General features: G+C 35.9%; 2 protein-coding genes across 6 annotated transcripts in view; both read right to left on the bottom strand.

Moving 5' to 3' along the window:
- Positions 1-251: 251 nt before the first annotated feature.
- On the bottom strand, positions 252-6,696 carry hdr (hematopoietic death receptor). The gene is made up of 10 exons (XM_019084939.2): positions 6,055-6,696; positions 4,127-4,283; positions 3,907-4,035; positions 3,617-3,728; positions 3,031-3,122; positions 2,710-2,820; positions 2,572-2,612; positions 2,349-2,447; positions 1,363-1,399; positions 252-928 (listed from the first exon to the last, which is right to left on the bottom strand). Exons 1-10 carry the CDS (start codon positions 6,073-6,075, stop codon positions 636-638), a joined length of 1,092 nt encoding a protein of 363 aa, XP_018940484.2. The 5' UTR covers positions 6,076-6,696; the 3' UTR covers positions 252-635.
- Positions 6,697-10,036: 3,340 nt separating this feature from the next.
- unc5db (unc-5 netrin receptor Db) overlaps positions 10,037-15,902 on the bottom strand; it is a 137,735-nt gene continuing 131,869 nt past the window's right edge. For 4 of the 5 annotated variants that reach the window (XM_042723956.1, XM_042723955.1, XM_042723959.1 and 1 more), the window contains exons 15-17: positions 12,948-13,112; positions 11,615-11,793; positions 10,037-10,699 (exon numbers count right to left, since the gene is read on the bottom strand). In XM_042723956.1, the coding sequence (XP_042579890.1) occupies positions 10,516-10,699; positions 11,615-11,793; positions 12,948-13,112 (528 nt within the window). In that variant the 3' untranslated portion in view covers positions 10,037-10,515. The remainder of the gene's footprint in view (positions 10,700-11,614; positions 11,794-12,947; positions 13,113-15,902) is intronic. The other variant, XM_042723957.1, reaches the window with a different exon arrangement.

Here is a 15,902-nt window from a genome sequence, read left to right as displayed (position 1 = left end):
GTGGTTTGAAACTTTTCAGAGGATTATATTGTATTGTCTCTGATCGGTTTCATCCACTCAATTCCCTATTTGTAAAGTTTGAGCTTGAAATCCCTATTTTCCAGGAGTTCAGGTGACCTCTGGTGGCGAGCAGGCTGAAATGCAGTTTTTAGAGACTCGTTCTTTTAAAAAACACCCTAGTAACAGACATTTGTGCGCTTTATATTTAGAACGTTAATGTAAAATCAGAATCATTAAAGGAAAAACGAATATACAAATTAATTGCTTTTATTAGTTCACAAAATAATCATTTAAACTTCTTATTCAAGAGCATTAAATGCATCACAATTTTGTATACAAAACGGGAAATAATGCATTTAAACATGTAGTAAGACTACACATTTCATAATATTAGGAGTCTTAAATATATATTTTCCCCAAATGTAACTAACGTTTGTAAACAGCAGCATAGCATCTTATCTAAAGAATTTGCACACAATTGGCCAACCTAATAAATATTATGTCAGTGTAACACTTTCCATTTTGGAATTGTTGGGGAATAATACTGCATAAGGTAAGCCATGAACAAGAAAAATCAAAACAATACCTTTGCCCACTGAGAACATAAGGTGGTGACAATATTTGCATGCTTCCAATCACTCATCTTCATATTTAAAGTAACCATTAATAATTGCCTTTGAAATGATATTTTCTGCTGACATCCTTTGGTCTAAATAGATTAATGCTTCAATTAGACTGTTGAAATCTGCCTTCAGTCCCTCCTTTTCCATCCAGATTTTTAACAGTTCATAAACTCGGTCTTCCGGGAAGAGAGACTCTGCACTTTTGATTGAATTATCACTCAGTCCAATGAACCTGAAAAATCTGCTATGATAGTGGACATCCATTTCTTCAAAGAAATCAAAGCTTTTCTTCAACGATTCTTCTCCTGAAAAGGTGAGACAGAGTGAAAACACTGCAACTCATCATTTTTAGGAATGCTAATTTAAGGAACAGTTCACCCCAAAATGAAAGCTCTGTCTCACCCTCAAGTTGTTCCAAACCTGTATGAGTTTCTTTCTGCTACTGCATTAAAAAAAAAAACTATTTTGAAGAATGTTGGTAACCAAACAGTTGCCAGTAGCCATTGACTTCTATAGTATTTTTATAGTACACTATGGAAGTCAATGGCAACTGCTTGGTTGCCAACATTCTTCAGAATATCTCCTTTTATGTTCAACAGAAGAAAGAAACTCACTGATGTTTGGAACAACTTAAGGATAAGTAAATGACAGGCTTCTTATTTTTGGGTGAAGTCTCCCTATAAGTTCATGTGAAAGTTAACAACATAAAAACTATGTAAGGAAAAAGGTATGGCCTTACCATTTAAAGGAACAAGTCTTCTTATTGGCTCTCTTTCCTAAAAGAGATAGAAGAATTTAACATCTTAAAGGCACAGTGAGACGGTTACAACAGAGATTATTCCAGGCCATTTTAACTAGGAGAAATGTTGTTAAACATTCAGAGCAATTTGATGATGACCAAGATGACACTCAAAGATTGACAAACCAACAGAGCAAAGGTTTATATCTGAGGCTTATAACACGTTTTAATCAATTAACTGTTGTCTACCAAACTTGCCCCATCTACAACAACTACCATCTATGAACTATTAATAAATAGTATTATGAAAAATGTCAGATGCATTGTAGAGAAAAATCTTACTTTAGTATTGTATCCCTCATTCGGTTAAATAATTAAAACAGAACAAATAACAGTTGGGCTCAGGAGATACATTCAGAATTTATAGTTTCTAAATCAAAATCAACATATGGTGTTCATTAATAAATAAAGCAACACCTATTTTCCAAACCAGCACACAGATCACTTTTCACTAAAGTGCTTCAGGAGTTACAAGAGACATTAGGTCCAAAAGAGCTTAACCAAGACAAAAACGATCACCAGTATCTACAGGAGCTCGTCTCCTCAACAAGTGTGGAAAAAAATATTGCGACACATGAACACAGCATGTAAATTTCATGTTAAGAAAGCCTGAAAGTGAAAATACTTAAACTTGGAATGAAAGCAAGCTTTGTTATCTTGCCCCCACACACCACCCAAGGCAAAGTATTTAGGCTTAGGGGCAGAGACGGTTTGAGATGGTTATGACAGTAGAAATGGTGTTAAGACAAAGAAAGCTGCAGGGCAGTGGCAGAGCTTGGAGGCTGGTTAGTGTGGGAGAACTGGAGATCCCTAGGCACAGCAGACATAACCAGGCTAATTTGTGAAGAGTTGGTGGTGTTGGGGAGGACGTCCCCTAGTCCCCTGTCTTTCTCCATCTCCACTGAAGCAGGAATGTTGGTACCCACCACATAGTTTTGCTCAAGGAACGGCTGGAGCTGAGAGGAGTCATCCATCTTAGAGTTGTGGGCATTCTGGCTCTCCTCTTTCACCTCCTCACTGTCACCCTGCAGGACAAGAAAGATCTCGTCTGGTCGGTCACATGCACAGTTTAGTTACATCCAAATGTATATGAGTTTCTGTGATTTCTGTGAATCTGAGAAGTGCACTAGCTACGTTTTGTTGACCTACCATACAGATCCTAACCATTTCCCTTGGACTTCTTGATGTTACTGTAATTGAAGAAGACTGTGTGATAAGCAATTAAGAAACAACTGAAATAAGAAAAAATATTGAAAGAACTGAGGAAAGACTTCAGGATTTGTCTACCTGCTTTTTTACTTGGTTTTGATTTTGTCCAGTACGCGATACCCAAAGTGAATCCAAGCATTGCAATGAATGCAGGAACAGCAACAACAACAACAACAACAACGAAAGTCGCTGTAGGACAAATAAGATGTAATCACTATGTGAAACAGAGTATGGATGTTTTTATACAGAACTCAAAAGAAAATGTTGGGATTAAGGTCCTGGTGAACAATTATAATATCCTTTACTTGTGCAAATACTACATTTGATCAGCTGTAATCATCTAGTACAGTATAAAAGTTAATTTCATTGGGCTATGGGTTAGAAAGGGTTTTCTACTACCTGAGTTAGAGCTGCCTGAAGAGCTTCTCTTTCTACAAACTGTGTTGGAAATGTTTGTACAGCTTTTTACAGCCTCTTCATCCACTTTGCATCTGGTTGTAAAAAAAGAAATGATCTTGAGTTCACCCAAAAATTAAAAACTGGTCATTAAGTACTCAGCCTCGTGTTGTTCCAAACCGTTTATTCATCTTTGAAACACAAAGAAAGATATTTTAATGAAACCTGAAAAATTTCTGTTCTTCCACTAAAGTATGTGACATTTTAAAAGCTTCCTAAGACATCATAAAATAAATCCATGTGAATCGGGCTGTTTAATTCAATTTAATTCTGAAGAGACATGTTTGCTTTATTTGATGAACAGATTTAACCTTTATTCACACTAAAACATTGATAAACACACATATATAAGTAAAATACATCAAATATGGTGGAAACTCAAAAATGAACCAGTGAGATTTCTTGCACATTTTACTTTTTTTTGGTGAACCATCCCTTAAACATTCATGGACAACTAGTGATCCAGCTTGATTAACACATTTTTGACCAAATCCTAAAGTGTTAATGAAATGGTACATTTAGAACATACCCACTGCATTTCTTGCACACCTCACATGCTTGGTCAGGTAAACAAAATGAACCCTGTTTGCACTTGCACTGTGTGTCCTGGGTATTTGTGCATTTCTCTGTGGTTTCCTGATCTGCAGAAGTAATGGAGTTTAAATTTAGAATTAAATATGCTTAATGGAAGTCAAACATTGTGTGAACACAATATTGATTTGGCTTGCATAACCTTAGAGGTTGTCTGTTATAAGAATTTGCATAAAACTGTGAGACAAACTATGGGACAATATTGATTGTTCCAAATAACAAAATTACCTATACGGCACTTGGTGCATGATAAACACTTCCGCAGTCCATTGTCATGCTCAGTGTACTGGTCAAACTCGCACGGCTCACACACTCCTTTTTCTGAAGGAGCAAGACAGGCCTTTTTCACATATGTTCCTGCAAAAGATGAGACAGTGGAATGTGAGTACACATACAAGAAAACATCATCTAATCAGAATAAAAGGATTTAAAAAAAATTGTCATCCACCAGCAGGGCAGTTCAGGCAGCAGATGTTATCATGTTCATACTCAATGCCCTCTCTGCAGGAAACATCCCGGCTTGATCTGTTTTTGATGGATCCTTGAGCCCAGGCCAGATCCAAGTGACTTTTGGCAGCATGTACGGCATTTAGTAACAACAAAATCTACACACGGAAGAAACATAAAAAAAAGATACATGCAACACACAGAGTTTCAATAAACACTGGCTTTTTGGTTAATAATTGTGGTCTGGGATGAACTGGTGTTGGATTTTATACTGACGCCTAAAATGTATGTCTCCGGCATAAATTTGTTTATATTTGTTAGAAAACTAAAGGCTTGGTTTCTATGGGTCTATAGTTGAAGGTTTTGCTTTTGTTTTATGAAGACATGTTCATATACTTTTGGTATAGAATAGACATGTGCCGGTGTTCGGTATTGCGATATATCACGGTAATGAATATGCATGATATTGTTACAGTTTGCACTTCTAAATACCGTGAATAATTATATATTACAAATTATTCAGAATTTGGGATGCATTTTAAGAATACTATTCCCATCAACTGGTCAAAATGCATAACACTGCTGTATGCTGCTTGAAAGACGTGTGTGCGCTCTGATGTAAACAAGTCCATGAGAAGCACATGGGGGAACCATAGACTGTATAAAAACATGGACGTAGTGTCCGTGACGTCATCCATAGACTCCTGAAGAGCGCTTTTGAAGCTCAAAGTGTGCAGAGCGGGCAGTCGCCATCTTGGCAGCGCGTCACCGCGCGACTCTCCCGGGTAATCGAAAATGGGCAAAAAGGTGGGAGATGGTTGCTGAAGCCACACCCACCTAGCTCAACGGCAGTGTCAGCAGCGGCAATCCACCTGTCACTCAAGTGGCCACGCCCTTAATTATGTAGAACTTTAAGGCTTAATATAATTTAAACGGATGAGTTATAAAAAAAATTCACCCCCTCACAGTTGTCACGAAGGGCAAAATCAGCTATATAGACCAAAATCCTTTTTTGAACCAGGCTGTAAACATGTTTTTTTCTGCTGTAAAGTTGGGCATTTTAACATGGGGAGTCTATGAGACTGACTCCCTTTTGCAGCCAGCCTCTAGCGGCCAGTCGATGAATTGCAGTTTTAGTCACTTCCTTTTTCATTGTGCATGTTAATGCATTAACTAAGATTAACTAATGAGGTCTTATTGTAAAGTGATACCTATGGTTCTTTATAGTTCTTTTGCACTTTAATCAGTGTAAAACTTTTAACTTTATATATTTTTCTGCATTGCTTTATTGTATTTAAATATTCAGTTATTTTTGTTATAAGAAAAAGTTATTTAACCTGTTATACTGTATTATGACAACAGTTTTTGAAACTAAATTTCGATACCGTGATAATACCGTACATTAGCAATTAATCACAACAGGAAAATTTGATACCAACATATCCCTAGTATAGAGATGTTTTGGAAATTATCCTCAGTATTTAAGTACTTCAGTATATTCAGACATGAACGGTCCAATTATTTCTAGGTAAATGAGATTTTATTGCCATTTTATGTCAAAACACTGTATCTATAATTGGTCGAATCTTATTTTTTATAATTTTATTATACACATTTAAATAATTTTGTTAAATAAAATCAATGTCATTCTATGTTAAAACAGTATAATCTGTGGAGATAGAAGTTTCTCTAAATCTGGATCCAGAGATACTGGTCTGAATGTAATTTATATTTTAAATAATTGTCTAATTATTTAAAAGTTACATTTTTTTTCCTATCGACAAGGATCTGTAGTGCCAGGTCGTTTATCGCCATCGACTAGTCAAACACGTCTCAATTTAAAGCAAACTAAATAATTAAACTTTCTCTACCGACATTCACGGAAGTACACTGTATAAAACAAATGAAATAAATTTTATATTCACTTACCAAGAAACTTATGTATCTCATAGTAGTCAAATTATTGAGTCACGTCCTCCGGAAAAACTGAAAGGAGCTCATGTCCCATCCTACTGATAGCGCACCTCTGAGGATTTAACTGTTTAAAACTTCCGGTCTTATACCATGGAACTGAGCGCTTGTTTCAACTAGAACAAACCACAAGCGAAGTTACGAATCCTACTATGGTCGAGGCCTAGCTTATGAGTATTAATTAGTTTCTGGTGACGTTGTTTTTATAAGTTTCTTAGCGTCCAGTCACGTGACCTATTGCTATAGTGGGATTCATAAATTCGCAAAACAACCTGTTGGCACATGAATCGCCTACAAGCTTCACTTTGTGTTGATTAGCTCCTTAAAATGTTTCAGTATTTTCTTTTTTATTTCTTATGAGGTAATTAGTGCCATATAATCTTTCTCCGCGTAAACTTTGGTGTCAGTCAGATAACCCAGTGTGAGTGAATCTCCCAACAACCACGCGTCTGAATTTAGGATGTCTCACTCGCGCTTTGCTCTCTGAACGCACACACATTCGTAAACATTATTATCAATTTCCGAAATGCGAGGGCATTTCTGTCAGTTTGGCGCTATCTAGCAGACAGTTGACTGTGACAGCGCGATACTATGACTGCTGAGTGACACTGTAAAACAGGAAACTGGCAGATACTCCGGTAATGCGCGCGGAAGAAGGTGGGACTCCTGTTTGTTTATTCGTTTACCAAGTCTAAGGGGAATTTCATACGGCTGCTTCAGAACGCGGACAGAGTTGAACTCCTTGACTTCCAGCAAATACGCTCAACCACGTGATCCATTCATTAGCTGTATTAGATTACACTGATTTTCAACAGAGTTTTAATTGTTTGTTTGTAAAATATTTGTATGGTCTGTTGTAAGGCATTACTGTTTCTCATTGAAAGCATCTTTCTCTCAGTCTTTGCTTTCAATAAATCTAGTCACTACGTTGTTTTGTTGCTTCCTGGCAGCTGATTTAGTTTAATTTCCCCCATCCTTTTTCAGCTAGAGAAGCCAGACAGCCAATTATGTATACATTTACTGACAAAAGCACTTTTCTATAATGTAATTGCCTGACAAGACTATAACTATACAGCATATTACAATACCTGGTTGTATAATCTTTGAAATTGGATTCATTAAGATGTATTTTTGATTCAGATTTCTGAATGTTGCTCTTAGAATTGATTGCGCATTAATAACAAACAAACATTTTTGTTACCATGGTTATGAGGGCTGAATCGTTAGTCACTCATGTGTCCTTTGATAAGAAAGTTGTGAAGGAGGAGGGGCTGGTTGAGATAAGACCAACTGTGGACTTTGCATCAGCCATTTATGATCCTTAAATAACTGCATTTCATTTGAGACTTTCAAGCATTGCTGAAATTAACATATTTATCATTAAATGTGTATTAAATTAAGTTTTGTGAGAAGAGTCGGCTGATTCTTTTCTCACACGCAGCAGTGCATAATCACATTGCTTTTGTTAGGAAACATCAGGATATTAGTTTAATTTGTAAGAACTATACATTTACAACAAAGCAAAGCAAAAAATAAAATAAATAAATTGCAGATATTCTATGCTAGTTTTGTAAGGGACAGAAAAAGTCAGGCATGCAGTGTATAACTGTCCCATAAGAGTGCCTGCCTGACACTAAATGAAAATAAAGAAAACCATCAGCACTTGGAAATAAAATAAAGCCATGAGGCATGTTTGCTAGAGTTGCAGCTCTCTTCAGCTGTACATTTATTTCCAAAAGACTGCATATACATCAGCAAACTCTACTGTACAGAAAACATCCAAAATGTTCATAATCATAGATACAGTATACCACAAAGCTGGCCTGGCGATACCAAACAAGTATATTTAGCACTAGAAAAGCTCTTAACCCCTGCATATCAGTGTAATATAGTGTTTTTTTTCTTGTTTTTTTTTTTTTCCGTTTTTTTTTTTTTTTCCGTTTACTGATATCTTACAGTACATTTGCATGATTCAGAACCATCTTAACCTGTACAACATTCATCATTCACAGAAGTTATACAAGGCACAAGAATCATAATTTGAAGCAAAGGCCTAAATATAACATGAATGTGGGACAGATAAACATTGTTGACTTAACCGTTCAAAGGCTTGAACGTATCGCTATAAATGCAGTCCACAATAATAGGGCAAAATCTTAAGTTTGGTTTGTAGCCATTTCTAGAATTATGTTTTTTTCTTTTCTTTTTTCTAGAATTATCTCTGTAAGTTTAACATCATGTTCCAATATTTGGACATAAATGTGAACATTAAAGTTTAATGAGCACCAAAGTGATTTTTTAAAAAAATCATTAACATGACAACACAATTACCTGTTTGAATTAAATTTTAGAGGAGTGACAGCAAATCTGCTAATAAATTAAAATAAAGGAAATATAATAAAACATTTTGGGGGCTATTTAATATAGTTGTGGACAACTACAGTAATAAAAACAGCAAACAGGCTGCTGTTCTCAGTGCTTCTCAACATAAAGTGATCAGCAAATCATTATATCTTTCATTAAACTTATATTAAAAATACTAAAAAGAAATATTTATATGAACAGAATATCCAGAGTAAGAGATAAAGCTTAACATTTTAAGCCAGTGGCAAGCATTGTAGTGGCTAGAACACTGGAAACCAACTAAAATTAGCTCTTGGAGGCATTTCTGTTTGAGAGAGAGAAGGTTAATGAAGTAGATGACTTGGAAAAGGAGGACAACTTTTTTTCCCTGCACTTCTGACAGCATTTTTCCACACAGCTCTTTTTCATTTATCAGACCTTAATTATAACTCTCACTGCTCACCCATTGTGTTTTCCACCGCACGGTGGAATTTGGTCAGAGGAGATAAGAGAGGCTTCATTTCACAGAGGTCTCTTGGAGCTCTTCCTTTTCAGATGCATTTCAAAAGAAAGCTATAAGTTTTAACAAAAGGGATGTGCTGCCGTTTGCATGGCTTAAGTAAACGCTTCTTCTGGTCAATAATAGTCTCAGGCCTAACACTCTATAAAAGGCATGATACCATCCTGCTGTCTGCCCTGATGACTCAAACACGGTCACAGGAACAGAGTAATGCATTTGAGCGAGCAGGTTATGCATTGAGGTTTTTTTTAAGCAAAAAACTTAATGGATTTTTATCCTCCTAACCTGCATAAATTAGGTTCTTCTCTAATACACAGTGCTCTGCCATAGCCGAAAACAAGGTTAGAATCTTTATATTACCATATATTATTCAGAATTATTCTTCAACCGATCCCATTAAGAAGGAGATAAAAGAATATTGTGAGTCACAACCACAATGTGTGATGAGCAAAAAAGGCAGTTTGCAGGAGTGTATTTTCCTCTCTTCCCTTCTCTAAACGTCATACAGTGCAAACAAAGCACACGTCAGTAGTAACATGCAGAAGGAATATAAATAATTTGCCAGTCTGGAACACTAGTGAAAAAAAGGAAAAGAATGAATCAATAGTTCAGCCAAAAATAAATAGATTCTTCAAACAAAAGAAGATATTTTCACAGTTACGGATTCCATTGTATTTTTTGTCCATATAATAGAAATAGAAATACTGAAACTGTTTGCATACCAACATTTTTCATAATATCTTCTTTTATGTTCCTAATAGTGCTGTCAAATGATTAATCGTGATTAATCGCATCCAAAATAAACGTTTTTGTTTACATAATATATGTGTGTGTCCTGTGTATATTTATTATGTACTGTATATATATAAATACATACACATGCATGTATATATTTAAGAAAAATATGTTTACATATTAACGATATTTAGATATAATATAAATGATATGAATATAAATGAATACATGTAAATATTTTCAAAATATATACTGCATGTGTATGTATTTATATATGCATAATAAATATACACAGTACACACACATATATTATGTAAACAAAAACTTTTATATTGGATGTGATTAATTGCAATTAATCATTTGACAGCACTAGTTCCAAAGTCATACGGTTTTGGAACAACATGAGGGTGAGTAAATGATGATAGAATTTTCATTTTTGGATGGACTATTCCTTTAATTATGACGCTGACACAAGGAATGCTCAAGAAAAGCCCAGTCTGGCCACCAATTAATCCCACACAATAATAATAGTACTTATAATAAAATCATAAACACCAAGGAAAGGCTAAGGCGGAATTTTAGGAAAGTTGTGATGGCTTGGCACTTTTAGAAAAGCATTTTGAAGCTGTTGAATCCGTGCCAAATTAATACCAATCATCCTTCCTTCGCACATGTACAGATATGTGAAACCTTCTGATTGGTCGCATCTTGTCTGAGTCTTCTGTCAGACTGGATATGCCTCAACTGGCTCCGCTTGGACTCTAAATTGAAGATGCTAGGGAATTGCACCGGGTGGAGTACATGTTGTCTTCAGTAGTCCCTCAAAACGTAAAGTCTGTTTCTTTGTCATCTGGACTCTGAGGCAGACTTTTACAGTGGATCTTTCCGATCTCCTCCAAAGCACTTGCAAGGGAGTCAAGATCTCCACTGTCCTGATGCCTGGCCTCCCAGAGACTGAGAATGACAGCAGAGGGACTCTTCTGCTTGGTAAAGTAGGACAGGTTCCTGTGCCAAAAGGAAATGCAGGTTTCACAAGAGAAGATGACATTATTTGAGTACATAGCAAGATCATATTATATATGTCAACTTTCTATCCCATAGACAATGTTTGCAAACACATCTGGATAACCTTTAATGATATTTTCATTAAATTATATGTGCATTATAGCCTGACTCTGACAATCCTTATGTATCCTTCAGCTGTTTTTAAGGACTACAGCTGAAATGAATACATGACGTGTGTGCTGTTACTTGTAATGTGCCAGTAGATGGCAGTGTTGTAATATAATTCTAAACTCAAATGGTCATGTGACATAGGTTCAAGAAAAGGTAACAAGATGTTTGCTTTCTAAATAAATATGAATTGTCAATTATGTGCATTTATGTATTAGTAGCACAAATGTATTAGTAGGAATGAAAAACGTCTTCAATTTTAACAGTTCTCTTTTTATTTGCATGGTTTCTTTTTGTAGAGTTACTTGGATGCAAATCTTGTTAAAATAAAAAAAAATAATATAATGAAAACTAAATAGACCCATTTTAGACCCATCTGACAAATAAAATGTTCAGATTTAAAAGTAAAGTTTAGGGTTTGTATTACATTCAGCTCATAGATCATCTACACATAAAAAAAAAAATCTGTATAAACTATCAATGTGCCATACAGTGGCTTCATAGATAAAGGGAAGGTGGTGGCTCTTATATCTCTCAAATCTCTAGTGGTTCTTTAACTTCTAACCATTGTAGAATCTGAATTCAATAAAGATGAAAAGCCTGAGGAGTATGAGTTCTGAGTGAAATGATTGAGCAAAGTGGAGTGCAGTCTCAGCTTATTATTCAAGGGCATTGTTAAAGTGAGCACTGCTGCAATAAGTTTCAATCAGTCCTGTTGCCTTGGCTACATCTCTCTCCGGCGCTCACCTTTGAATGTGGAGTTTCTGAGCTAAGAGCTGCCAGTCCTTGCCCTTGGTGTTGGCAGTATCGAAGGTGGTGCATATCCGCTGACGTATGGACAGGGGGATTTTGAAGGCTTTGGCCCCCGTCTGTGAAGTCACTGTGCAGTCTGCCTGCATAAAAAATGGGACCGTCTCTTTCTCACTCTGAAAGAAAAAAAAAAAAACATGGTTTTGACATGTAATTTTTTCACCTACAAAGCAACTTGAAAAAACACTTTTTACCCATGTACTAAAAAATTGTGGTTGATCTACTGACAAGGAGCATGCGATGGTGCAAATTAGCTATTATTGCAGCCATGGCAGGCGCAAAATGGGTTGAAACAAATTTTGGGGGGGCATTTAATAATGGCAGTAAATTGACTACTGAAAACCTTAGTATATCACACTGCATGACTGCATAAATACTCTCTTCCCATATATTTTGCAACTAAAAGGGAATCTCTTACAAATACATGTGCAATAAGTCAGCTGCAAAAATAACTGTCCACACCTTTTCATCACAAATTTTTTTTTATTAAATCCTGACAGTAGTTTTTTTTTTTTAGGCCAAAAGCTCACTGGCACAAGCTTTAAGTAAATCTGGCCCCAAATGACAGTAACTTTTAGGGGAAGAGTTAAATAAAATGAAAACTGCCATTTTAACTCATTGCGTTATTTCAAACCTGTACACTGTTTTTTTTTTTTTTTTTTTGGAACAACTGTAAATTCATTAAAAGCACAATAGAACACTACAAAAATAGTCCACACAACTCGTGCACTATATTTCAAACTTTGAGTGAGTAGGAACTGAATTTAAAGTCATTATTCACATTATTCTTTAACTGTACTGTGATTCTGAATCCAAATAGGCACCTTCTCAAGCACTGATGCCATAGAAGAACTATTCTTGCTCCCCAAATAACTTTTCAGTGAGCAGTTCTTGGCATGAGCATTTCAATAAACTAAAGAAACTTTTTCCACTGTAAGAATCTTCTGCACAATGGAACGTTTCCATGGATGTTAAACGTTCCTCATGGAACCATAGATGCCAATAAAGAACCTTTATTTTTAAGAGTGTATGGTACAGGCTAGATATCAATAGCAGCATATTTGATATGAGAGCTGCACTGAAATCATTAATAATTTGTTCATGGTGCTCCTTTTTAGAGCTTGACAGCCTTTCACTAAAAACTGTCTTTGTTTGTAAGATGTCAAGACTCTTTAAAATTCCTTTTTCGTTCCAAAGAAAAAAATAAACATGAGGCTGAGACACAGACAGACCGAGATGTTATTAGACCCAGTGACATTATCAGTCTGACCTCTCCCACTGTGGTGTAGACCTGCAGGATCTGCTCGTGACCTTTGACCTGCCGCACACTGATCTTGCAGGAGAGCTGGGTGGTTGAGGTGCTATGTCTCTGCAGTGAGAAGGCACAGTGCACAGGCTGCTGGTTACTATACCACACTTGGGTGAAGGAGAATTCCTGCAGCAGGATGAGGACACCAGAAATAAAGAGAAGAAGAAGAAAGAGAGAGATCAGAGAGCTGAGTCAGCGAAAGTGTCTGATCCATGAAAAATGTGGAAGCATGCGTGTTAAGAGACTCGTCTTTGAGACCATCAGTACAAAAGAGACACCAACTCTAATCCCTGTTAATTCTGATGATAGGGGTCGGTGCTGGGTTATGTACAACACACCGTATCTGGAAGCAGGACAGCAGAAGGGAAAGCAATTGCCTTTGATGTATAATTAATTTCTGTGAAGCAGCACGTCTGCAGGGAGTGTCCTTGACCTCTTCTGTACTGTTTCTCCAGCACTGCATATTGAAATGACCTGCGAGATGCTCCATGTCAACAGTGATAGGAACCCTGAGCAGAAGAGATGCTTGATGGGACAGCAGATGCCTTAATGCCGGGATTAATTTCTCCCTCAAGTAGGCATACTTAAAGCATGTTCCAGGAGGCAGAAGCACCTCTGAACTGATGAAACCTAGAACCAAACACTTGTCACTCTGTATGTGCACGCTAGGTAGGACAGTGTCGGTCTTCAGAGTTGAAACTTGTAGTGCTGTATGAATGAAAACTAAAACTATTACTCTATGCTTCCTATAAGAAGTTCACATATGCAGACTAGATTTTTTTATTTAAATTTATGGCTTACTGCTCTTATCATAAAAGCACAGAAAAGTCAGGAAAGTGTATTTAAAACCCTGTATTTTTGTCTTATTTTGCATTGGAAATTAGAAAAATGTTGAAACATGACACAATTACTTTGCAAAATTGAAGCATAATTGCATATTAAGACTTGTTTTCAGAGAATAGTTTATTTTTCCTTACCTCACTTGCTAATTGTTTTTATTAAATAATAAAAATGAATAAAATAATATTAGCCAGTAAATACATCTAACATCAAGATGGCAGTTTAATGCTTAAAAAAAGAGAAATATTTAATTGAATTTATGTTCTCAAAAAACAAGCTTTAATATCTTGCTAAATGACTGAAAAAAAACCAGAAGAAAAAAAAACAGAAAAAAAAAAAAACAGAACAAAAATCTTGATTGCATAAAATTACCTCATATTATGTGTACTCTACAAAAGTTCTGGGTTATTTTTTCCCTTAACCCAAATGCTGGGTACAGCCCTTCAGGTCATTTCATTGGGTGATTTGATTGTTTTTTACCCAAGTGCTGGATAGTTTTTGGTTAACTCCGTTGCTGTGTAACACAGTGTTGGGTAGCCAAACTGGTCAAAACCAGACAAATTTTGTGAGGAATCTTCTTAAATGAAATTATGGTTTATATTACATTGTTTTCCTATCAAACTATTACTGTAGAAACAGGAAAATGCATTTAGTCTCACATGATACCTTTTTTGTTTATATTTGCTTTGCAGCTAATGTCTGCGGGCTTCTACAAATGCAGCATACACTAGAGCTACGAAGAACTAAGGCTGGACGATTTATCAAAAAGTAATTGAAAGCGAAATTAAGAACCTGTAACCGATGTAATTTTCCAATGTCGGTTATTTCAGTTTTTTAATCCTATTAATACTTTCCCCTTGAAAACATACTACCGCGTCAGCGCTATACAGATGTGTATGACCAGTGTGTTTTGCAGTGTCTCACACGTAAGTTGCACGTTAAAAGAATTTAAACTTTTAGACGCAGTCACGCAGCACCGCTCATCAATGTCAGTTCCTAAACAGTGGACCAATCAGAAGACCCCGGAGGCAGGCAAGCATTGCGAGCTTTTGTTTACAGTAGCAGGTTGACATAACACAATGGTGTAGGCATTCTGCGCTGTGCTTTTTTAAAAACCATTCCTGAGCACTGTCTTGCAGTTTTAGACACAAAGACGTGTTCTGTGTAAACAGTCAGTTGGAACCTAAAGTATACACATATAGATTGAGAGGACAAGATCAATGAGATGGTGCCATGCTTTTTCTCTCAAACAGCAGTTTTCTATTTGCATGCATCCATTATTAAAAACATTTGTACTTTTCACATTGCATTATTTAAAATAATATTAATTTACAAGAGAAGTTCTGTTTTTTTTTTTTTTTTTAGGAAACTTGCTTTTTAAAATAAAACTGAAATGTCTCTTTTTTTTCATAAGACGTCTTCTTTTCAAGCCAGCATTGATTTCAATTGTTCGAAATATTCAATAAATAACCATAAATAGTTTGTTTCCTTCAATTATTTTAAAATCACAAAGATAAGAAATGCACTCTTTCATTAGAAAAAAAATCCCACATTTAATAGTGGAGTATTTTTACGCTACAACCCTTTAATGAACCATGAGGACAAAAGAATAATACATTTTTATTTTTTTAGAAAAATAATCAAAACTGAGGTAAAGTGTTCAATTAATCGAGGTTTTGATTTTATGTCAAATCGCCCAGCCCTACGAAGAGCCACCATATGTAAGCTTCACTTCCTGCCAAACAAATGGTGCAACCACTGATGTTGATCTAGTATGCTATTTGTTTGACATATTGAAATGTATGAACTGCCCCTGTCCATAACAGAGAACAGATTACATTAATATTATTTGAAATGATTAACCTTCAGCATCAGGTTGTTTAACCCAGCACTGTCAAAATACAACCCTGAAACTGTGTATAAAACCCGAGAAAATGAGAAAACTCATGTATAAAACGAGTTGGTTCAAAACAACCCAACATGTGTTCTGTCCATTTTTTACCCAACACTGGGTTGCCAAATAGCCTGGCAGCGGTCATTTTTTAATCCATCATTTTAGAAAAAATTTTTTTTAGA

Source organism: Cyprinus carpio, chromosome B5 (assembly GCF_018340385.1).
Source record: "Cyprinus carpio isolate SPL01 chromosome B5, ASM1834038v1, whole genome shotgun sequence".
Taxonomy (NCBI): Eukaryota; Metazoa; Chordata; class Actinopteri; order Cypriniformes; family Cyprinidae; genus Cyprinus; species Cyprinus carpio.
The sequence above is the reverse complement of the archived record's forward strand: the minus strand, read 5'-3'. Positions and strand labels throughout refer to the sequence as shown.